This window comes from Hypanus sabinus, chromosome 11, assembly GCF_030144855.1.
Source record: "Hypanus sabinus isolate sHypSab1 chromosome 11, sHypSab1.hap1, whole genome shotgun sequence".
Taxonomy (NCBI): domain Eukaryota; kingdom Metazoa; phylum Chordata; class Chondrichthyes; order Myliobatiformes; family Dasyatidae; genus Hypanus; species Hypanus sabinus.
This window is the reverse complement of record NC_082716.1, coordinates 78,228,362-78,253,198: the sequence shown is the minus strand read 5'-3', so window position 1 is coordinate 78,253,198 and position 24,837 is coordinate 78,228,362. Positions and strand designations below refer to the sequence as shown.

General features: G+C 39.5%; 1 protein-coding gene across 1 annotated transcript in view; it reads left to right on the top strand.

Annotated features, from left to right (window-relative positions):
- The window catches only part of itpa (inosine triphosphatase (nucleoside triphosphate pyrophosphatase)), a 37,811-nt gene extending 13,435 nt beyond the window's left edge, over positions 1-24,376 (top strand). The window contains exons 5-8 of the mRNA XM_059984811.1: positions 16,417-16,448; positions 22,519-22,634; positions 23,929-24,005; positions 24,127-24,376. Coding sequence (XP_059840794.1) covers positions 16,417-16,448; positions 22,519-22,634; positions 23,929-24,005; positions 24,127-24,259 — 358 coding nt within the window. The 3' untranslated portion in view covers positions 24,260-24,376. The remainder of the gene's footprint in view (positions 1-16,416; positions 16,449-22,518; positions 22,635-23,928; positions 24,006-24,126) is intronic.
- The last annotated feature ends 461 nt before the right edge of the window (positions 24,377-24,837 follow it).

The following is a 24,837-nucleotide window of genomic DNA, read 5'->3' as shown; positions in this document are numbered from 1 at the left end:
CCTTCATTCTTGAAATCATCCTCACAAACCTCCTCTGGACTTTCTCCAATGGCCACATCTCCACAATGACAAGTCATGCCATCAGCTGGCAAAACAGTAATGACCAAGATCATCTGTTTCAGATGATGTTTGGTGAGGGAATGTTGATAAGGTCACCTGAACAATCCCCCTGTGCTTGAACAGTCTCATGGAATCTCTGCCTAAGAGGAGACAGGGTTTCAATTTTAGTTTCCCACCTGTTCCAACAAACATCAGCAACAGGTTTTGCAGATACCCATAGTGCTTTCCCCTTACATTCCTCCTTCACCTTTCCTGCCTATTCCCTCCCTGCTTCCCCTTGATCTTTCCCTTTACTGGTTTTTCACCTGTCACCTACCAGCCTTCTCCTTCCCACCCTCCCCCACCTTCTTTATAGGGCCCCTGCCCCCTCCCTCTTCAGTACTGACGAAGGGTCTCGGCCCGAAACGTTGACTGCTCGTTTCCATGGATGCTGCCCGACCTGCTGAGTTCTTCCAGCATGTTGTGCGTGTTGCTTGTTTTTAAGTATTTTGTGCAGTTCGTCGAAGAATAAGTTTATAAAGTAATCCCCTTACCTTTAGATTAACAATCCACTTTAATAAGCAATTATTGTGACTGCATCGTGAATTCAATCACTAATGTCTTGTTTATAGGTCCCATGACTAATAAATAAGAACTGTCAACTTAATACTGAGAAGACACTGGCGCATATGAGGAAATCTGGCATTTTATTTCATTGACCATGAAGTCCATTCAGGTTTAGCAGAATAACATGCAGCTTAATGTGCAGTGTAATGTTGAATTATATTGATGAAGGCTAAATCAGTTGAATTGGAGACACATGATACTGCAAATGCTTGATGCAGGTTAATTGGAGCTGTTGACGATATGACGCACTACTGGATATTGCCACTAGATGGCAGCAGTCTCATGCTTTATCCACAGGATTGCTGCAGTTTCCGTTTATAGCATTCAAAAGCTAATTTATTGTTAACTGCCCAAGGTCAAAAATAGGATTTAGCAATACACGTTACACGTTTTATGTTTTTATGAATAAAAATAATCTTTATTGTATGTATTTGAGATGTAAAATGTGGATTATAAAGTTGAGTTATGAAAAATAATCAGCTGAAGTTGTAATGAATGCACGTAGTCATAGAATACTTGATGTTTATCAAAATGACAGTTTTGGTTTCCATTAGTGTGCTCCTGCCTTAGTACAGATAATACGTGTACAGTGCAGTTTAATTATTATTGTCTGATCATGGGAGCAATAAGTATGACATTAATTATTAAACTCACAGTGCAGTCATGGTTAAATGGAGTTGTGTTCTTGTTAGAAGGTACAAGCAGAAGAAATAGCAACAGAAACACGGCAACGTACTGTACTAAAATGTCAATAATGAGGGATGAGTTGGCTTGAAGGGATTGGAATAATAGTGTTATGTACATTGAATATGGTTCAAATATGCTTTAGTGACAGTATCCTTAAGGCTAAGTCAATAAAGTGCATTATTGTCAAGAAACTTAACTTGAACCCATCTAGAGGTCTTTGGCTGGCTTGCTTTTCTGCTGGCTTTGCAGTATTTCAGTGTGGGCTTTGGAAAGATCTGCAACTCAAATCAATACACAATTTAAAAAAGGTACAACAGTAACAATGCAGAATAAAGTGTCAAAGTTACTTTGAAAGTACAGTGCAGGTAAAATGATAAAAGCGTAAGATCCTAATGAGATAGATTGTGAGGCCAAGAGTCCATCTTATCGTGCATGAGATCTGTTGGAAGAGTCTGCTCACTGGGGTATAGAGACTGTCTTTGAGACAGTTAGTAAGTGCCTTCTGGCTTTTGTATCTTCTGTCCGGTGTGAGAGGTTAGAACAGAGGATGTCCTGCCCTGCTTGGGAGGGTCTTTGATGCTGACTGCTCTACTGAGGCAGCGAGAAATAGACAGAGTCCATAGAGGGTAGACTGGTTCATTTGATGTGCTGAGATGTGTCCACAACCGTCTGCAGTTTCTGATGGTGACGTGCAGAGCAGGTGCCGTACCAGGACGTCCTGCTTCCAGACAGAATGCAATGATAAAAATTGGTCAGAGTCGAATTTCTTCAGTTTCCTGAGGTGTTGGTGAGCTTTCTTGTCCTGACATTAATGTGGTTGGACGAGGACTGTCTGTTGCTGATGTTCATATCTGGGAACTTGAAGCTCTTGACCCTGTCAATTTCAACACCGTTGATGTGGACATGAGTATGTGACCAGCTCCCTTCTGAAGTCGATGACCAGCACTTTAGTTGACACTGAGCGCAAGGGTTGTCATGATACCATGTCACTAAGCTCCCTCTCTCCTTTCTGTACTTTGATTCATCATTATTCGAGATACAACCCACTACAGGTGTATCATCTGCAAATTTATAGATGGAGTTGGGGCAGAATCTGGCCACAAGCAGTCGTGACGCTACCTTGCGGAGCACCCATGGTTAGAATAATTGAGGCGGAGGAGTTGCAGCCTATCCTTACTGATTGTGGCTCATTGGTCAAAGGTCAGAGTTGCAGAGGGAAGTGTTAACTCGGGATTTGGTAATAAGTTTGCCTGTGATAGTAGAACTGAAGCAGGACTGCAGTCTGACTTAAGTTTCTTTACTGTCCAAATGCTCCAGATATGAGTGCGGGGCCAGCGAAATAGTATCCACCATAGATCTGATTTGGCAGTAGGTGGATTGCAGTGATCACAGTTGTCTGAAAAGCTGGAGTTGACGTGCGCAGTGGCCTGCCTCTTGGAGCATTCATAATAGTAGATCTTAGAGTCATTGGGCAGTGAGCATTAAGACATATAACCTTTTTTTCCCTTTGGTACCTGGATGATAGTGGTCTCTAAAAGCAGGAGAGAACCACAGTTCAAGCCTCGGAATGGTTTTGAAACGTGTCCTTAAAGCTATGCAGAAACGTAAGCTGCCGAGCCCAACAAACTGGCCCTGCAGTTTTTATGATTGGTGGTGTTCTTATGCCCAATGTGTCGGGGATTATCAATGCACAGACAGCAATATCACCACCTTTACAGTCCTCATCCTCCTGACCTGTCCTGAGGAAGGTCTGGGTTAATCAAATGCAAGTAACAGATTGAGGTTGAACCAAAGATCTGTTATCTGTTGCTCAAGGAATAGATTTAGGACTCCATATAATGATTGGGAAATATTGCCTCTACCTCCAAGAGGATCACAGCCCTGTAGGGTTGGAGGTTTGCGCGCCTCAATGACCTGGGGAGCTATATTGGCTCTAGTCAGGGCATTATGCTTTGGCTCTTGTTAGGGTCACCCATACCATAGAAGTCAAAGGGTAGAGGCCAGAATAATTGTGGTCCACTGGTCCTCTGGGTTTGCGTGTTCAGCTCAGAGTTAACAATCCTGACTGGTCCAAAATAAAGTTGTTGTGGAATGAGCAATGAAGAACCCTTCTTTATGGACAGACAGATGGAGGACCATCATTGCTACCCTGAACGCCAGCGGTGTAATGGGCAGGAAGTAAAGTTGTCTCAGGAATTTGTAAACACGTGATATCTTTTCACCTGTTAACACTCTCCGAAACACAATTCCCCCCCCCCCCCCCCACCCGAGAGAACCGGAGACTTATACCAATCCTTTCCTGTAGGGAGATGCAAACGAAGTAGGCAAAGGAACATATTTTTGTGTTTTGTGCTTTAGCAGGTAGGTGGGCACAGAAGGAACTTTCATACTACCCCTCCCATTAGACCTAGTAGGCCAAAATGCAAATCACACTGGTCACAGCTATATGTATTAATTGTTCTTGTTCATAATTTTTTTTCCCACCCAAAACAGTTCCAGGCAGCTTACTTTTAGTATGTGCATAAAGCACTGTTGCTTATGTTCAGAGTGGAACTGAATTAGCATCCAAACCAATAAGAAGCACCTGCTAATATTTCCTCCCAAATCTGTGTAGGGTTGAAATTTCAAAGAGTACATGGGTTGGCTTGTTATTGTCTCTACTACCTCCAACTGTATGTATTGCCTTAGCAAATGTTGGGGAAATTCAGAGCAAATTTAGTACATGTATGTCACCTTACAGAACACTGAGATTCCTCTGGTTCAAGAGCCTGGTGGTTGAGAGGTGATAACTCTTGCTGAACCCGGTGGTGAGTCCTGAGGCTCCTATACCACCACCATGATGGCAGCAGTGAGAAGAGAGCGTGACCTGGGTAATGGGGGTCCCTGGTGGTAGTCCCTGCTTTCCTGCGACAACACTTCATGTAGACGTGCGCAGTGGTGGGGAGGGCTTGATCTCTGATGGACTGGGCTGTATCCACTGCACTTTGTAGGATTTTCCATTCAAGGGCATTGGTGTTTCCGTGCCAGGCTGTGATACAGCCAGTCAGGATACTCTCCACCGCACATCTGTCGAAGTTTTGCTGAAGTTTTAGGTGTTATACTAAATCTTTGCAAACTCCTGAGGTAGCAGAAGCGCCTCTGTGTCGCGTGAATGAAATCACCAGAGAGAGAGTTACTGGTAGATACAAAGCAGCTTCTTTATTCGACAAAACCAGGTTCAGCAGGCGTCATATGGACGGAGATGCTTTCGGTGGAAAGACCTGCTAGCCCAATGTGAGCTCTATATTTATGTGCTAAACACAAAGGAGTATAAACACATTTACAAGTATAGACAATGCTTTCTTTTGAAGCTACATACGAAACATCACACCTTCTGACCCATTCTTCCCAATGCCAGCATGCCTGGGCTGGTATTCACAGCCTTTAGGAATGCAAGTTAAATCCACAATACTTTTATTTGGTATTTTACTTGCTAACATAGAGGACAATTCAAATTTACAAAGTATAGATAATGCTGTCTTCGAAATTACCTGTAAACCACACTTCCAATCTTTTTATTATTATTATTAATATCAACATAATAAGATTAATACATAGATAAAGGGATTACAAACATACAAATTTAAACTGAACATAAAATGATACATAAGCAATAGTTACAATATAAATGAGTCTTCCCAAATCATGGATGATACAAGTAACATATAAACAAAGCAGAACTAGGTATATCATAATATATATTTAAAAAAATGAAAAAAAATTATGCTAGAAAAACTAATCTGACAACCTAATAACTAATAAGGAAAAAAAAGGGAAAAATGATTAAAAAATGGGCTGCTTATAATATCTAACAAAGATACAAAGTCATCAGTGTCGTCAACTCTGATCCTCTCAACATATATAAAATCAAAACTGGAAAAACAAATGGGCTTAGAACAGGGTCACATTACATCATATGAAAGTATTGAATAAGTGGTCTGCATATCTTTTCAAATTTAATAGAAGGGTCAAATACAACACTTGTAATTTTCTCTAAATTTAGACATAACATAGTTTGAGAAAACCAATGAAATACGGTAGGAGGATTAATTTCTTTCCAATTCAACAAAATAGATCTTCTAGTCATTAATGTAAGAAATGCAATCATTCGACAAGCGGAAGAGGATAAATGGAGTAAGTCCATCATTGGTAAACCAAAAATTGCAGTAATAGGATGAGGTTGTAAATCAATGTTCAATACAGTGGAAATAATATCAAAAATGTCTTTCCAATATTTTTTCAAAAGCGGACAAGACCAAAACATATGAGTTAAAGACGCTATCTCAGAATGACATCTGTCACAAATAGGATTTATATAGGAATAAAAATGAGCCAATTTATCCTCGGACATATGAGCTCTCTGCACAACTTTAAACTGTATTAATGAATGTTTAGCACATATAGATGATAAATTGACTAATTGAAGAATTTTATCCCAATTCTCAATAGGGATAGTAAGGTTAAGTTCCCTTCCCCAATCATTTTTAATCTTATAGAAGGGCTCTGAACGTATCTTCATAATTATATTGTAGAGTTTTGATATTACCCCTTTCTGAGAAGGATTTAATTCTAGCAAATTCTCCAAAATCCCCGAAGACTCAAGATTTGGAAAGGTAGGAAGTACAGTATTTAAGAAATTCCTATTCTGTGAATATCTCAAAAATGAAATCTAGGCAAATTATATTTATTAGATAATTGTTCAAAAGACATAAAACAATTATCCAAAAATAAATCGGAAAATCATAGTAATCCTTTGGTCTTCCAAGCTGGATAAGCTTGGTCTATAATAGGATAAAAAAAGAAATTGGATACAATAGGAATATTTAAAACAAACTGAGTCAACCCAAAAAATTTCAGAAATTGAAACCATATACGTAAAGAATGTTTAACTATCGGGTTGTCAATTCATTTCGGCAATTTAGAAAGAGCAAAGGAAAGAGAAGTCCCTAAAATAAAACCTAATGCAAATCCTTGTACAGATTTAATTTCCAGATTCACCCAATGAGGGCTAAAAGATATATCCCAATCTTTTAACGAACATATCAAATATCGGATATTAACTGCCCAATAATAAAATCTAAAATTAGGCAATGCCAATCCACCTTCCTTCCTTGCCTTCTGTAAATATTTTTTACCTAATCTAGGATTTTTATTCTGCCATATATATGAGGAAATTTTTGAATCAACATTAGCAAAAAAAGATTTTGGAATAAAAATTGGTACCGCTTGAAATATATATAAAAACTTGCGTAAAATAACCATCTTAATAGCATTAATCTGACCTATCAGCGATAAAGATACTGGTGACCATTTAGTAAACAAACATTTAATCTGATCGATTAAGGGTAAAAAATCAACCTTAAATAAGTCCTTATAGTTTTTTGTGATTTTAATCCCTAAGTAAATAAAAGAGTCATTAACTAATTTAAAAGGTAAATTTTCATAAATTGGAACCTGCCTATTTAAAGGAAACAATTCATTCTTATTAAGATTTAATTTATACCGGGAAAAATCACTAAATTGAGCCAACAGTGAAATAACTGCAGGAATGGATTTCTCAGGATCAGAAATAAATAATAATAAATCATCTGCATATAATGATAGCTTATGTATATCTGTCCCATGATTAATGCCAAAAATGTTCTGTGATTCTCTGATAGCAATTGCCAAGGGTTCTAAAGCAATATCGAATAATAATGGACTAAGAGGACAGCCTTGTTTAGTACCCCAAAATAAACGAAAAAAGGGAGATCTTTGATTGTTAGTAAGCACCGAGGCTACTGGAGTATGATATATCAGTTTAATCCAGGAAATGAATGTCGGACTAAAATTAAACTTCTCAAGCACGTTAAATAAGTATGGCCATTCAACTCTATCAAATGCTTTCTTTGCATCTAATGAAATGACACATTCTGAAGTGCTATGTGAAAGAGTATAAACAATATTGAATAATCTCCTAACATTGAAAAAAGATTAGTGATTTTTAATAAAACCAGTTTGATCTTCTGAAATAATTTGGGGTAATACCTTCTCCAGCCTGGATGCCAGTAACTTGGAAAAGATCTTGGAATCTACATTCAATAAAGATAATGGTCTATAGGATGCACAGTCAGTAGGGTCTTTATCTTTCTTCAATATTAAAGAAATGGAAGCTTGTGGCAGATTGTGGCAGATTGCCCAATCTAATTGCTTCTTCAAAAACCCTGCATAACCAAGGAGAAAGAGTAGCGGAAAAACATTTTAAAAATTCTACTGTGTACCCATCTGGACCTGGTGCTTTCCCAGAATTCATAGAGGAAATAATCCCTTTAGTTTCTACATCTGTAATAGGAGTTTCTAATATTGAAAGATCATCTGATGATAATTTTGGAAAATTCAATTTCCCAAGAAAATCGCACATGGTATTATGATCATGAGGGAATTCGGAATGATACAGGGAGGTATAAAAATCTTGAAATGATTTGTTTATCTCATCATGGTTAACTGTCAGATCCCCATTCTGCTGACGGATCTTGGTAATTTGACGTTTAACCAAAGCATTCTTCAATTGACTAGCTAACAGTTTACCCGATTTATCACTATGTATATAAAAATCAGATCTGGTTTTCATTAATTGATTTTCAATTGAAGATATAAGTAATAAACTATGTTCCATTTGAAGTTCAACCCTTTGTTTGTAAAGCTCCTTACTAGGAGCAGTCGAATATTACTTGTCAATCTCTTTAATTTTATCAACCAACAAAAGAGTTTCCTTCTTAATGCGTTTTCTCAAACCAACGGAATAGGAGATAATCTGTCCACGTATATATGCTTTAAAAGTGTCCCAAAGTGTTCCGCAAGAAATATCATCTGTGGAATTATTTGAAAAGAAGAAATCGATCTGTTCCTTCATAAATTTAATGAAATCCGGATCTTGCAGTAAGGTAGAATCAAATCGTCATTTTCTAGCACTAGAAGCTGTATCCATAAATTTAACAGGAAGTTTTAATGGACCATGGTCAGAGATGGCTATAATATCATAATTACAACCAATTACCGATGGAATAAAACAAGTCAATAAAAAAATAATCAATTCTCAAGTAGGAATGATAAACATGTGAGAAAAATGAAAACTCTTTGTTCATAGAATGCCGAAATCTCCAAATATCAAAAATTCCATTATCAGTCAAAAAAGAATTAATATAAGTGGCTGACTTATTAGGTAAAGTCTGAGTAGATATAGATCTGTCCAACAAAGGATTTAAACAACAATTAAGGTCACCACCCATTATTAACCTATATTCATTTAGATTAGGTAGAGAAGTAAATAAGGACTTAAGAAAATCGGGATAATCCACATTTAGAGCATAAACATTAACCATAGCAACCTTTTTGTTAAATAGTAACCCAGTAATTAACAAAAATCTACCATTCAGATCCGAAATAATATCGTGTTGGACAAATGCAATAGAGGAGTCAATAAAAATTGAAACTCCCTTTACTTTAGCATTCGAATTTGAATGGTACTGTTGACCCCTCCAAAACCTAAAAAAAATGATGATTGTCCTCTTTCCTCACATGAGTTACTTGTACAAAAATAATATGTGCATTCAGTCTTTGGAATACTTTAAAAATCTTTTTCCGTTTAATCAGAAGGTTGAAGCCATTAGTATTCCAAGAGACAAAATTAATGGTCTGAGCCATATTTCTGAAATCAACCCTTTGATAAATAAAGGGTTAACCAAATTCTGAACTCATGCACCCAGAAGAGGAACAAAAATAAGGGGCGGACCCGGAAGTGATGACATCGTGGGCATTTTAGTAGTTTAAAATCAGCCCAAATAAGAAAACTAAAAAATACTGATAAAAAGAACAATAGATTTAGGGGGAAACCCCCCCCCCCCCACCCAAGAAGAGAAAGCCCCTCCCAAGCCAGGAGAAAGCAACTCCGTATATAAAGGGGAAAAAAATCCACCCAAACTCCAAAAAAAAGATCACTATACCAAAACAAACTTCTTAATATAATTGCTAGTAAAAAAACAAAAATATAATCGATCAAGTAACGGAGGACTGCCTGGGAATACAGAAGGGAATGCATCCTTTAAAAGTTGAGCAAAATACTTCGAGGGGTCCCCTTGTTCGATACCTTCCGGGAGACCAAGTATGCGTAAGTTCTGTCTTCTGGACCGATTTTCAAAGTCAACACTCTTGGCTTTAAGTGTTTCCACCTGTTTAATCGTCGAAAGTAATTTCTGCTCCAGTTTTTCAATTATCAAGTCTCGCTTCCGAGCGTCCTCTTGCAAAGTTGCGATTAGAACTTGCTGCTGGTTAACTACTGAATCCGTCTTATCCATATAATCTTGAAAAGCCTTTATATCTTGTTTGAAAATTTGTCGTCGTTCTTCAAATTTTTCATTTAAAAGCTCCAATAATATTTCATAAGTCAATTCAGTGCGCTTAGGATCGGTCTTTTTTTTTCCTTCCGTTGCCGTTAGGATCTTTCCCAGGGTCTCGCCCTTTAGACCTCAAAGCCATTTCTGTACTCATTTCTTCAAAATTCACAATAGGCTCTTAAAGATAAATCCAAAAAAGTAGCAAGAATCTTTTGGTGTAGGTAAAAGTAAGTTAAATAAGGGTGTTCATAGGTTAAAAAAAGTAAAGGTTATGGAGTGAATCTGAAACAGTGCTCACTCCATGAGCGTCTCCTGGTGACCTCACACTTCCATCCACAGCGTCTGGGCTAGTATTCCAGTATTCTCAGCTTTTAGGAAATACATTGTTATGAACTCAATCCACAGTACTTTGTCAAAGAACAGAAGACTGGTGGCCAAAGTCATTTAAGTGTAAATGAATCATCTACACAAAAACTCACTCTAACAGCCTCCATGCTTTCTTTTGCGTGCTGGGCCCAGGACAGGTAGGATGACCCTGCGTGCTGTCCCAGTTTCCAAAGTGCACGCTGTGCTGTTTTGTGTCTCAGATTGTTTTGCCTGCCAGCTGCGCGGTGACGTTCAGTAAGTTTCCAAAATAAATCATGAGGAGCACGGGTAGGGTGAATGTACACACTCATTAGGGTCAGGGTACTCAGTATGGGATCCATGGAACCCTTGGTTAATGTTAAAGCTCCATGGCATAAGAAAAGTTTGGGAGCCCCTGCTTTAGGAAATCAAGAACTAGAGGACATAGGTTAAGGGCAAGAAGAAGAGATTTAGTAGGAATCTGAGAGTAACTTTGTCAACCAGAAGGCAGTCAGTGCATAGAATATGCTGCCAGAGGAAGCTTTTGAGGCAGTTGCCTGTTTAATTGTCTTTTTGCATGTTGTTAATGTATTGGATAAGAAAGGTTTAGTGGGATACGGGCCAATCATGAGCAAACGAGATCAATACAAGTGGGAATTATGGGCCGTTCGAGTTAAAGAGCCTTTTCCATGCTATATGACCCTAAGTGATGTGATCGACCTGTTTGTGATGTGGGTTCATGTGCAGATCCCAGAGATAAAATAGCGTGATACCCAGTCCCTTCAATGCATGATCCTTGGATTCTCTCTGCAGCTGTCGCCAGATTCCAGCACCACTGGCCAAGTAGAAGACTGTTTTCATTGAAAGCCTATTTTCTGTAGCATGGATTTGTGGCGAAAAGCTAAATAGCATTCTTTCATCTGCATTCCTCATTCCACTTGCCAGTCTCCTGGGGAGTACTGTTGGATTTAAGCTTTTGTTTGTGCTTATAAAAAAAAGCAAGAAAAATAGTGGCATCTGCGTATCTCATTTTAAGTTCCAACAGTGCTTTAATTCGTAGTAACAAAATGCATATAAATAGGTTTCCCAAATCGTGAACTAAGATTACTACACTTCTCAAATAGGTTAAAAAACATTGCTCCAGCACACTTCGGCCCATGATGTTGTGCCAAATTTATAACTAAGGCCAATTTAACACTTCATGTCATTTTTTAGCTAGGAATGTTTATCAGGTGCTCTTGGCTTTAGTTAACCATTAGGAAGCAGGCAGGTTTTTAAATCGTGGAGAAAAGTTAAGATTGTTTATTGAATAGAACTGACCGACATCAAGTTGCACTCAGATTGGAATGTGTGGCTTCAATGACACATGTATGGATTCATCGGAATTGTCTGCATGAAGTGTGAGGCTCCTCGTGGTAAAGCACACAGAAACATCCAAGGCCATTGATTTATTCAGGAACTAAAGTTTTTTCCTTAAATAAAGATTCCAAAAAGTTTCTATGGTTCAATGGCATTTATTGTTTGAATAAATTTCAGAGGACAGAATGCTGCTTCATTTGGGTTTGTGCATGTAGAACTCTCATTTCAGAGGATGTATGTTCATCCACCATCCTATAACCTGGGCATACCATCTAGTGTGGTTCTGAGGGCGTGATGCACTGTTGGAGATGGCTCGTTTCAAGGAATAGTTAAAAAATGGTAGGACTTGATGCCATTGTACAGAACACCGATGATTCCACAGCTAGAGCAGTGACTTTAAGGTTTGGTAGACTTGTTATAGGAAAGGTCTTATTAAACGGGAAAGATGGGCAAGGATGATGCCAGAACTTAAGGGACTGAGCTACAGGGAGAGGTTGGACAGGCTAAAACTTTATTCCTTAGAGCTTTGGAGATTGAGAGGAGATCTTATAGAGGTGTATAATATAAAGGTCACTCAGTCTGTTTCCCAGAAATGGGAAATGAAAAACAGGAAGGCATGGGTATAAGACGAGCGGGACAAGACTTAATGGGAACTTGAGGGGCAACAAAGGGTGGTGTCTATGTGGACTCGGCTAACGGGACTAAAAGGCAGTTTTTTAAAGACACTGAGACAGGAACATGATTGGAAAGGTGCAAAAGGACCTGGTTCAGTGCTGTTAACTTGAATTCTCTATGACTCCAGTCAACCAAGCTCCCATCTGCTTTCAGGTGGGTTTAAAAGATCCCACCCACATCACCTTCAGAAGAGGAGATATCACCTAATATTTATGACAAACATAAATCTACATTAATTTGTTAATAGCATACAATGATTCAAGATTATTTCTTACAGCATTGGTAATTCAATGGAAGTATTCTGGGCAGATTTTCAAAAATGTCTTGAGTAATTTACCATGGTTTGTTACCAATTAAAATACTGGATTCCAGTTAATTAGGACAGCCGCTTATTTGGGACAAATTTTTTTTAATTCTTCGAGGAAATAGTTGGGATTCCCGTCATTTATTTTTTTCCTCTATGCCACTTATTTGGGACAAGAGACAGGAAATTGCCAAGCCTATTTGGCTGTCCGACATGACACTGTACAGTTTTTAGACAGAGAACAGTTTTTAAATAGTGTGGGTCACATGTGTTTATGCTCAAAAAGCAGTGATTTTTCTCTCTGATTGTTGGCAAGAAATAATCAGTAAGATAATTCAGAACCATTTTTCAAGCATTCATGCTTAAAGATGCCATAAAGGCCAGGAGTGAAAACGGAACAATTTCACAACTTCAAGTTAGGAACTACAAAGCATTTGAAGGTATTGACAGTACCTGGAATGTTACAATGAAAACGAAGATTTGGAGGATGCATTTATCAAAAGTATTGTATGAAGGTGGTCCATTGTCCCTGATTTTTATTTAGAGTCAATCTAAAGAACTAGATGAATTCCTTTATTGATAATTATTAGAAACTGCATCATAATCTAATAGTACTGTAGTAGTATTGGTCATGTTCTAATTTGTTCTCTATTTCATTTAAATACATAACTTGTTAGTTAAACAGTAGTTTGTCTTTTTTTGTGCCATTTTAACTATTTCTGTGAAACTTCAGCTAATTGGGGCAGCTGCTTAATTGTCGAGATGTGCTGGTCTCGATGTGTCCCAATTAACTGAAATCCACTGTACTACAGAAATATGAATCAATGGGAATATAAAGGCATGTTACTGACATGCACAGAGTTATGACTAATGGGTGTCCTATAGACAGGAGATGGTGCTGGGTGCATTTGTGCCAAAAGAAGGAAAGGTTTAAATGTAATCTAAACTGACAGCAGGAAATGTTTCCACTTGTGGTATGTCTGTAAGAGTTGTATAAATAAGCAATTTAATGCCCTAGTGTGTGAGGTAATAGAGTTAGAAAAAAAATAACAAGGAACACAAGAATACTGTTAAAATCCTTTCAATGCATGTGAATAGTCTTAAACATGCAAGAAGTCAATAAAATGTAAAAGAACAATAGATTTTAGGGCACAATAAGGCAAGGCAAAGAGAATGGGGCTAATTTATGCGAGGCCCCGATCCTGTTTCCATTGGTGCCTTGTTTTCAGTGGTTGGTGAGCTACTATGGAAAGGATATTTAGTTCACCTAGACTCGAGATGAACCCATAGTGTCCCCAACCATTTTTATGCCATGGACCAATAGCATCCTGATCCTACAGGGTGGTAAGTAGTTGAATGAGCTGCCAGAGTAAGTGGTAGAGGTGGGTACAATTGGAACATGCAAAGGGCATTTGGGCAGGTATATGGATAGAAATGGTTTAGAGCAAGGGTTCCCAACCTGGAGTCCACAGATCCTTGCTTAATGATGGGTCCATAGCATAAAAAAGGCTGGGAACCCTTGGTTTAGGGAGGTAGAGGCCAAATACTGGTGAATGGGTGGGCTGCATAACTCTGAAAGATAAACAAAACCACAGGTACAAACGTGAGCAAAAATTGGAGCTATTGAGGTGGTTTTGTTCAACAAAAGAGGGTGGTAAGGGGATAAAGAACTTGGAACAGTACTTCAGACTGTGAAGTTGTGCCAACCCTAAATTCAGTTTCAACCTTCCTTCCCATGTAGCCCTCCAGTTTTCTTTCATCGATATGCCTATCTGTGAGTCTTAAACGTCTCTAATCTCCCACCACTCCTGACTGCACATTCCACGCACCCACCACTCTATATATAAAAAAAACTTGCCCCTTGTATCGTCCCTATCCCCTTCTCCAATCATCCATAAATATTGTGCCTCTTTGCATTAGGCTGCCGCTCACAATGCCATGCTAGCTAATTTCTCAATGCTTGTTAATCCTGTCTCTAAGAATCTTCTCCAGTACTTTGCCCACCACTGACATAAGACTTGCTGATCTATAATTCCCACTGACTCAGTGGACAATCCCTGCGTGACATCCTCCCTTTCTGCGGCTGTGATACTATCTTTAACTAGCAATACCACTTCCCCACCTCTTTTACCTTCGGCCCTGTCCCTTTTGAAACATCTAAACCCCGGGACATCCAGTGGCCTTCTGACAGCCCAGGCTTAGTAAAGGCCATTGAATGGTCAGTATATGGAACCAAGTTCATCAGCTTTGTTCCTGATACTAACACTAAATTAGACACACATCCAGCTGACCGCAATTATGCCCTTGCCACCACCTTTTCTTCCTCTCTCTCTCTACACATGCATCTATCTTTACTCCAATTGCTCCATCTCCTGACCTATCACTGTGGTTTCTGACCCATACCAAACTAGTTAAAATCCTCCCCAACAGCTTTAGAAAACCTGCCCTGTTTGTACAGGTCAGACCTTTCCCAGAAGAGATTCCCAGTGATCCTCAAATCTGAAACCTCGGCCCCTGCACCAATTTTTCAGCCACACATTCATCTGGAAAATCATTCACTTCTTACCCTTTCTGCTGCGGGGCACAGGCAGCAATCCAGAGATTACTACCCTTGAGGTTCTGCTTTTCAACTTTCTACCTAGCTCCCTGTGTTCTCTCCAAGACCTCATCCCTTCTCCTGCACGTCATTGATATCACGACTTCTGACTGCCCACTTCCACCTGAAGAATGCCGTGGACCGTCTTTGACCCTGGCACCAGGGAAACAACATGTCCACAGAACCTCCTGTCCCCTGAACTATTGAAATGCCTACCACTACCATTCTCCAATTTTTCATTCCCCACTCCTTTCACTTCTGAGTCACAGAGCCAGAGACCTCATCGCTGTGGCTTTCTCCTGGAAGGTTGTTTCTCATAACGGCATCCAAAGCAGAATACTTTTTACTGAGGAGGACATAAAGAAAGAAAAGGTTTGGCTAGAAGAAACCATGTCTTTGCAACAATCTGATATTTTCATGGTTACTCTTACAGGACGAGCATCTCATTCTAGATTTGTGTATTTAAATTAAATTCACTTCCCAGACAAATCCATGATGAATTCTTGTCATGGACTCGCCCAACTATGGGAAACTGTAGTTGCCTGTTCACCCCACCCAACTCCTAAGATTTTAAATCTCTTCGACTATCACTGATTGAGCAAAGCAATCTTAATTATCCATGCACCTAATAGAAAGTATTCCAACCTCTGCAGCTTTTATTCTATTATTTATTTAGAGATACAGCACGGTAACAGATCATTCCAGCCCAATGAGCCCTAATGCCACCTAATGACAGCCATGTGACTGATTAACCTACTAAGCTGTATGTCCTTGGCATGTGGGAGCAAACCTGATGGTCATGGGAAGAACGTACAAACTCCTGACAGACGTGGTGGAATTGCACCTGGGTCGCTGGTGCCTATTGGCATTACGCTAGCCATTCTACCCCAGTGCTCATCAGCCATCAGAGTGAATGGCATGGAAGGAAATGAGGCCGTAGGTAAAATGAGCAAGAAATTCACTATGTATTTATAAGACTGAATTTCTGTTCACATGTTAAAAAATAGACATCTTATTTCCCAGAATTTCAAAGTCTAAAAGTACGTTTATTATCAAAGTACGTATGCAGTAGGTTCCATGATGTTTCTTTGTCTTGTGGCTGTCTGTAGGAGGATGAATCACAGCCTTGTATACTGCATACATACTTTGATAATAAATGTACTTTGACTTTGAGATTTCCCCTGATTTCCCAACCTCTGTATATTATATCCTCATGGGTATTAGTGAGAAGAAAATTGGAAAACACGAAAATGCAGCTTAATTGTGACATTTTGGGACCGACAATTAGCTTCTGTATTGATAGAGAATATGTTTATGATGTTTTAATTATTATAAATAACAAACATTTTATTTATGCTTCCACTATCTTCTAGAAAATGGTTCCTGTCAAAGTTACGACCTGAAGGTAAGTTATTTAACAGCTTTATGTTAGATACTATGACTTGTTGTAAACACTGGTAATGAGTGAGGAGGTAATAAAAGCTGACATTTGGAAGTGGTTCAAGAATGTCTTCTTAACTAAGGAATTTATAATACTATACAAAGGCCTTAGGCACACGTAGTATACATAGCTAGGCTGCAGTGCTGTATTTGTCAACGTGGAGCGCAGAGCAAGTTTGTAAATCTGGCAGGAGCAAAGGATGTTGGGAATGGCGAGGGTGGAGCACCATGGGAGGGGTGTGGGACAGGTGGCAGAGAGGGTGTGCCAAGGGCAGAGGGTGGCACTGGTGCAGACACACCCAGCTCTGAGACACCAGGCAAGGTCATTTGGTTCCAAACATAGAACGTAGAAAGCCTACAGCACAATACAGGTCCTTTGGCCCACAAAGCTGTGCTGAATACGTACGTACTTTAGAAATTACCTAGGGTTACCCATATCCCTCTATTTTTCTAAGCTCCATGTACCTATCCAGGAGTCTCTTAAAAGACCCTATCGTATCTGTCTCCACCACCATCGCCGATAGCCCATTCCACATACTCACCACTCTCTGTGTTTATTTAAAAAAAGAGAACTTATCCCTGACAAGTACTTACTTCCAAGTACCTTAAAACTGTGCTCTCTTGTGATAGCCTTTTCAGCATTGTGAAAAAGCCTCTGATCAATCCGTGTGATCAATGCCGTTCATCATTTTTTTTGTGTGCCATGTCCAAGCTCTGCCAGAGCCTCAGTGACCACTTTTCAAGTGGTTGTCTTGGAGGAAAGATTCTTTGAGTGGACCCCACGTCCTCCTCACAGCACAGTGTTTTTTTTTAATGAGGCCGAGTTGTGAGCTTGACCTGGCACAGGTGGAAAGTGTGTCCGGGAGTGGCTCAACTGGATTCGAACTCGGGAACCTTCGCTCCAGAGTCCGGCACTGATGTCACTGCCTCATCATCTTATACATCTTGGTTACAGAATGTCTGTCTGGAGCTTCCTGCTCCCATCCCTCTGTCTTCCCCTTTTCCCAACCATTATTCCCCTCTCCAATCTCAGTCCACAATAGAGTCTCATATCAGAATCTGGTTTATCATCACTCACGTATGTCATGATTTTTTTTTGTGGCAGCAGTACAGTGCAATACATAAAATTACTACAGTACTGTGCAAAAGCCTTAGGCATCCTAGCCTTAAAAATATCCCCAAGACTTTTGCACAGTACTGGATATGACAAAGTTGAGAGAAGCAACTGAAAATGGAAGAAGTGTTGTTCGCTTTTAATTCCTTGTCATAATTAAAGATGGTAGTAGCCCAAACTTAATATGGGCACACAGTCGCCGTACGTCATGAGCCACAAAAGCTGCCCATTCTAGCAGCTCCACCATTCACTTACATCATGCTTAAATGTTTTTGAGATTTTCCCATCCCATCCACATATCTATCAATTACCTTGGTGCCCAAAAGTCTGATGATCTCAGTCTTCAATATTCTCATCGGGTGAGCATCCACTGTGCTCGACTGGAGAATTTCAAAGAGGCGTAAACCTCCAATTAGAGAGCACTAAATATCCTGGGACAATGACTACTTGCTCTCATCTCTCGGAGTTCTCAAGACTTCTCAGTGTTATTTCTGTCAGTTCCTCCTTAGAATTTTATCCACTTGTTTTATTTGTAATAATTGTTTTTGTGTGAAATAAAATGTTTAAGTTATGCATCTCCTCTGAAGGTGGCGTAAATGATGCCGTGTGACTGTGCCGTTGCTGCAGTAAGCATTTTGTTGTTCCTGCACATGCATGTACTTGCACCTATGGCAATAAACTAGACTTTGCCTTTTGTCTCTGAGTGCTGTCTTCTCTCATTATATTGTCCCAATTCCATTGAATCTTTTCTCAGAACAATCCCCATATCCCAGAAATCTATCTGGTGAACATTTGTTGCACTCTCTGAGACAAATATTTCCTCCAGAGCTCCAGTGCTTGCACGGTGCTCCAGAAATGTCCTTACGAAAGCCCTGTACAATCACAGCAAGTCTTCCTTCCTCTTATTCTGCAACCTCGATGCAGTTAAAGCTAAGATAGCACGTCTTCCCAAATGCCAGATAACTGGGTTTTGCATTCCATCAGATTCTCATTCAAACATTAAATAGTCTGTCACTTTTTCTTACTTGTTGCAATACCGTTCTTCTCGTCATAGAAAATAATTTCACAGTTCCTCTCAATATTCTCTGGTTCATTGTCTCTTCTACTTTTGGTAAGCTAGAAAGTTTCCTTGCTTTCCTTCCAAGCTATATATTAGTAGCAAACAAGGGCATGTTCCACTTTGTCCCTCATTGGTTGATACAAATTGTATGTAGCTTAGGCCAAAGCTCTGACCCTTGTTGCACTGGTTGTGTGCTGCCCTTGTATTATCCTGTTTATTCCTATTCTGTGCATTAACCAATCTGTACTCCTTTCCCACTGGGGCTTGCATCCAAGTCAGAGAACTTTCTGTTCATAGACTCGCTTGCTAAATCCTGCATGGGCTACACTCGAGCAACGAGCGGATCAAAAGTTGCTGAACGCAAGCCCTCCTGCAACAGTTGTAAGACCCAGACATTGATGCATAGCCCCGGTTTGGCATGTTTCTATGGCTGACCTGTGAAGGTGCTTCAGACCTTTCAGAAATACTTAGTCTCTCATTTGGCTAAGTTGACCTCATTGTCTGTACATCACATCTGCTGCAGTTCCTCTTGACTTCACATGTCATTCCCCAGCCTTGGATATTTTTCTGCATTTGTATGATCATGTAGAAAGTGTCTCTGTCTCTCCAGATGTGCCATTCCACTGTGAACGCACATGGTGTTGACGTCAATGTGATGTAGCCTGACAACTTTGCAGCTGTCAGTCTCCTCGATCAGGGTCAAGTGAATCCATGGGAGCAGGAGGTGGATAGTCACATGAGCAGTTGTGGATGTCACAAGTCCTGGTTACGCCACCACTGATGCTAGGCAGACAATCTCTAAAGTGTATTAATAATGGCTGGGGTCACTTCTCTTGTAAAGACACTGCCCAGAAGAAGATGATGACAAGCCCCTTCTGTTGAAAAATTTGCCAGGAACAATCATGGTTAAGACCATGATCGCCCACGTCACATAGTGTTGATGACAGCAGAAGAGTCAGCTTCATGGTCCAGTAAGTCATCCTTGCACTTAAGCCTCCTCAGTTCACTGTTTACCAAGCAATTTGATTTTGGTAATCAGCCTAAATTCTGATTTTATCTATTACCTGTAGTAGCTGCAAAGTTCATTTTTATCAGTGAATATCAATTTACTTTGTGTGCTTCATTTAAACATTCTGTTGATTAATTGAGGTTCTCTGTGGGCTTCACAGATGGGTATTGTGATACGAGGAAGAAGCACATTTATTGGTCACAGAAGATGTAAATGGTTTTATATCTGACTGGAGAGACATGGAAGGGATTAGTTAGAAATCTTATTTGTATATAAAATAGGCAACGTAGAAGCTGCAGTGTTGTTAAGAAGTTTAGATTTCTTGCTGTCTGCCACTTGAGCTCTGCAGTATGATTTTCTTCCAGAGGCTGTACTCCATTGCAAAGCAGTATTTAGCTAAAATAATGGCTTAAAAATGGCTAAAACAGATTATGGGTTTTTCAGTGCCTCCTTTCTTTCACCCCTATATATTTTTCCAAAGAATTTTCCAACTCATATCCTCCTCCCGTAAGGAGGGACATGCCCTGTTCCATGACAACCAACTACACTGCTTTGCAACAGTTTGCAAGAGGTGTGATTCAAACCTACTTCTCCAGCTGCTCAAAAAATTTTCCTGAATAGATTGGCTCATGTCCCTTGCACTGAAAGAGAAGTAATTGAAAGAGACTTGACTGACTTGTGATTCAGGAAGTCATTATCTCGTTCTTAAAGATTATTAAAAATGCTCACAGTTTTGTGGTAATGAAATTAACCACAAGTCTGGTTGCCCAGAACACAATTTGAACATTCAATCTCTTTGCATCTGTTCCAAGATTCAGGCAGGTCGCAGCTGAATCTTAATTCCATTTTCAATATCCCTTAATTGACAAATCAAGTTCAGTCTTGAAGTTTTCAATTGACTTTGCCTCATTCAGATTTGTGCCACTGGAAGTGTTGCTGCCTCTTTAAATATAGTGTGATAATGAGCAGTACAGTCTTGCACCTCCAGAATCATATTGTGGTAACAATAAAGTGAGCATATCTAAACTGGGATGCTAGTGACCAAGTTTTTGTTTGGCTCCATGTTCCGAGCTAGAAGGCAAATTAGGTGGGGAAATGGGGCAGGATTCCTGCTCTCAAATGCATTCTGCACACACAGGGTTTCAAGCATTATCTTGATGCACCCACAGTTGGAAGCCTGTATTGTCAGGGCTGTAGGTGACTACTGATACCACAAGGGCTCTCAGAGCAAACTCCTGTCTTTAATGAGAACACAAGGAAAATAAAGAATTCTCATACTGTGTGGAAGCAACAGAAATTTGTAATTAAAAGTGTGTGCGAATGCTTTTGAAATTTATAACAGACCTGGAAGTCATCCAGAGTGTTACTACCACACAAATGGATGATGTATTTGTTTTCAATTACACGAGTCTGATTCCCAGTAGCTGTTGCTAGCGAGTTTTCACTTGATGAGTTTTTCCCAGGATATGGCACACGTTGCTCACCAAGACAGAGGTCAAAACTGGAGAATGGACGCTCTGGGCCATGGTAAAGTCAGTTGTGCCTTGCAGAAGTGAGAGCGTTATGATAACAAGCATGCTGGCACAGTGCTGAACTGATGAGCTTGTCTACTGGAGCAGATGGAGGATGGGTTTATCAGCCGTAATTGTGAAGTATATGTCAAGTGTAATTGATGACAGAGGCACGGAAAGGGGATTCTAAATGAACACCAAGTTATCGGGCTTGAGAGCAGGTGCGAGCGCTCTGTAGAACAAGTACGATGTGAAAATGTGAGAACTTGAATAAGTGTGATTCTCACAGGAAGAGGCCATTCAGCCCATTTTATCTATGCCAGCTCTCTTGAAAAAGTGAAAAAATTCTCTCCTTCACACCCCTACACTTTATCTCCTTTAAACAAGATAGAATTTTTTTCTACAACCGCTTTGGGCAAAGCCATTTATAAAACATTAAGGAAATTTTACTCATCGTGTGTGTGTGTGTGTGTGTGTGTGTTCTTTCTTCCCAATCATCTCATATCTATGTTCTCTAATTCAGTGTAATTAATTAAACCCCGCCCCCATGTTTACTAGAACCTCTCACAATTTTGTGTAACTTTAGGAACCAGAAAAAGCAGTAAGGTTTAAGGAAACACACCTACAATCTTTGAATATTTAATACAGGGCTGAGTCACAGGAAAAAGACAACCAAGGAAGCTCTCGTCTCTGCTGTGGGAAAGAGCTTGACCAAGAGCTCGCATTCAAATCAGCACAAAGTGCTGCAGAAACTCAGGGAAGGGGGAGGGAACTGGACAGTTGACACTTTGGGCCGTCAGGACTGGAAACAAAGGAGAGATGGCCAGTATAAATAGGGGGGGGGGGGGGGGGAGCAAGAACTGGCAGTAAAAGGTAGATCCAGGTGAGGGGTGAGTAGGAGAAATTCAACACAAGATTTTGTTAAATGTTTAACAATACCCTGCATAGTATCCAAGACATCTTCAAAGACTGGTGTCTCAGCCAGGAGGCGTCCATTATTAAGGTCCCCATTAACATGGCCTCTTCTGGTCGTTACTGTCAGGAAAGAGGCCCTGAAGACGCATACTCAGCGATTCAGGTACAACTTCTTCCCCTCTGCAATCCGATTCCTAAATGAACATTGAACTATTGAGCACTAACTCAGTTTTTTAATATCTATTTTGCATAATTTTTAATCTGTTTTATATGATTTTTTTATTTATATATACATACATGCATTAACTGATTACATTTTTTTCTTTCTATATTATCGTGTTGCTAAGTTAACAAATTTCATGACACATGCCAGTGATAATAAACCTGATTCTAAATTAAATCTGCTATTTTGGGCCTTCGTTGCAGGTTTGTATAAGATGCTGACTGGCTTTGAAGACAAATCAGCTTATGCACTCTGCACCTTTGCGTACAGCACAGGAAACCCAGAAGACCCAGTGAAGCTGTTTCGAGGGAAAACTCTGGTACGTATTTGTAAAAAACACCTGTGTGAGAACAACCATATTCCACGATGCAACCACATACAAAATCTTTGGTGTTCATTAAACAGTAAGCTGGATTTTTACATCCATCACTTACACAAAATTAGAACATATTAGGGTAATTTTATCATTTTGCAAATAGATTGGCTGTTGCCGCTGTTTAGTGTAAACTACAATTTCATTGGCTAAAAACTTGTAAAAGTCGTGATAAAAGTTCAAGGTTTCCTTTTTCTTAGCTTTCAGTATTATGTGCTGGACAACGCTAAAAGAGTGATCAGAGGCAGCACAGTAGCAAAGTGGTTAGCACAGGTTCAATTCCTGTCGTTGCCTGTAAGGAGTTTGTACGTTCACCCCGTGACTGCATGGATTTCCTCCTTGTGCTCTGGTTTCCTCCCACAGTCCAAAGGTGTTCCAGTTAGTTTAATTGGTCATTGTACAGTGATTAGGCTAGGATTAAATCAGAGGACAGCTGGGAGCTGTGGCTCAAGGGGCCAGAAGGGCCTATTCTGCACTGTATCTCAATAAATGAAAATAAGTACATTTATCTCTCCAAGAGAAAGTAAGTGAAATTTTGTTAGTAATTTTTCTTTAGTGGTACCCCATGTGAAAGCCAGCAATGAATATGGAGTGAAACTGAAATTGAACTGAGGGAATTTCATAGAAAAATACATGACAGAAACACGTCCTTTTGGCCCATCTTGTCTGTGCCAAGCCATTTAAACTGCCCCATTCCATCATCTCCCAAACAGCACTCTATTTACACTTCTTAGCAAGGCAACAGAAAATGGGATGTCAGTAGATTTGCATGCTTCCATTCACTATAAAATTATTGTAGCTAGAAGTATGAATATTTAGCTTGTTCTTGAGTGTGTCACCCAGCTTGGAAATGTACATTCACTCCTTGATAACTGTCTGGGCTTTACACCTCACCCATTTCCTGCCATGAATGACTAGCTTCACATGAGACTATATTAAAGAAAGTTTAACATTTTTCATGACAAAATATGTTCATTGATGCTTGAGCTGCAAAACCCTGCTTGACACTGGATTTCAAATAAGTTTGGGTAATTCATTCTTTGGGGGAAGGGGAGAATGAATTATAGGAAATTGTGGCTACAGTCTAGTGCTATTAATGCAGAATGAACTGCCTGGCCTCTCAAGTGATGTAATGCTGCAGTCTACAGCTGATGATTTTAATGGCAAGGAAATGCACTGATTGGAAAGTTATGTTTTTTTTTAAGTTCCCTAACTGTTTAGACACCTTTCTGTTATTTAGGGCAAAATAGTTGATCCTCGGGGACCCAGAGACTTTGGTTGGGATCCTTGTTTTCAGCCTGACAACTTTGACCAGACGTAAGTGATGAGTTTTTTTTTAGTTTATCAAACTAGTAGTTTTATTTCTGATTTCAGGATAAGTATCGTACTTTGAAAATTACACCGTTAAGATAACTGTTTTTCATTGAATCCTCCCCAGATATGCAGAAATGCCGAAAGCTCTGAAGAACACAATATCTCACCGTTATAAAGCGCTTCGTGAGTTGGCAGACTATTTCATTGCAGAGAATGATTCTTCAAAAAAGCCCCGGCTAGAGGAGGAAAGCCATTAAAACAGTGCTTTTTCATTTTTTATTGAATAAAAAAAGTATAGTATTTGTTCTGTACATAACAAACTATTTAGTACATTTTGGAGATGTGATAAATTAAAGGCGTTTTGTTACTCTTTGTTCCATTGTCTATGTGATTCTTCCCAAGCTTGAAATAGCATTCAGTTCCATTCTAGTCACCTGATGAAAACTAATAAACAGGCTGACTTAACCACGTGTGTGTGTCCTCGATAGCTTTCTCTTTGGAACCCTGTTCAATGCACGCAAAATAGGCTCACATTCAAATGTCCCAGCTAATGCTGCAATTATATAGTAAATCACTTTAATTTAATCACTGTAATATAAGAATGATTCTTCCTGCATGATGTTGAAGTACATTGCCTTTATATAGCTTTTCACCAATATAACAGTGAAGGCGGTTTATGTTTCAGAAAAGCCATAGCAACTTATCTATTGAACACCAAAAAAATGAAGTCAAAGCACAGTAAAAAGAACACTTTATGTAATTACTTCATCACGTCAGACCAGCCTCTTAAAGTGAAACCCCAGCTCAATGTTGGTGGTTGTGAATTATGTACATT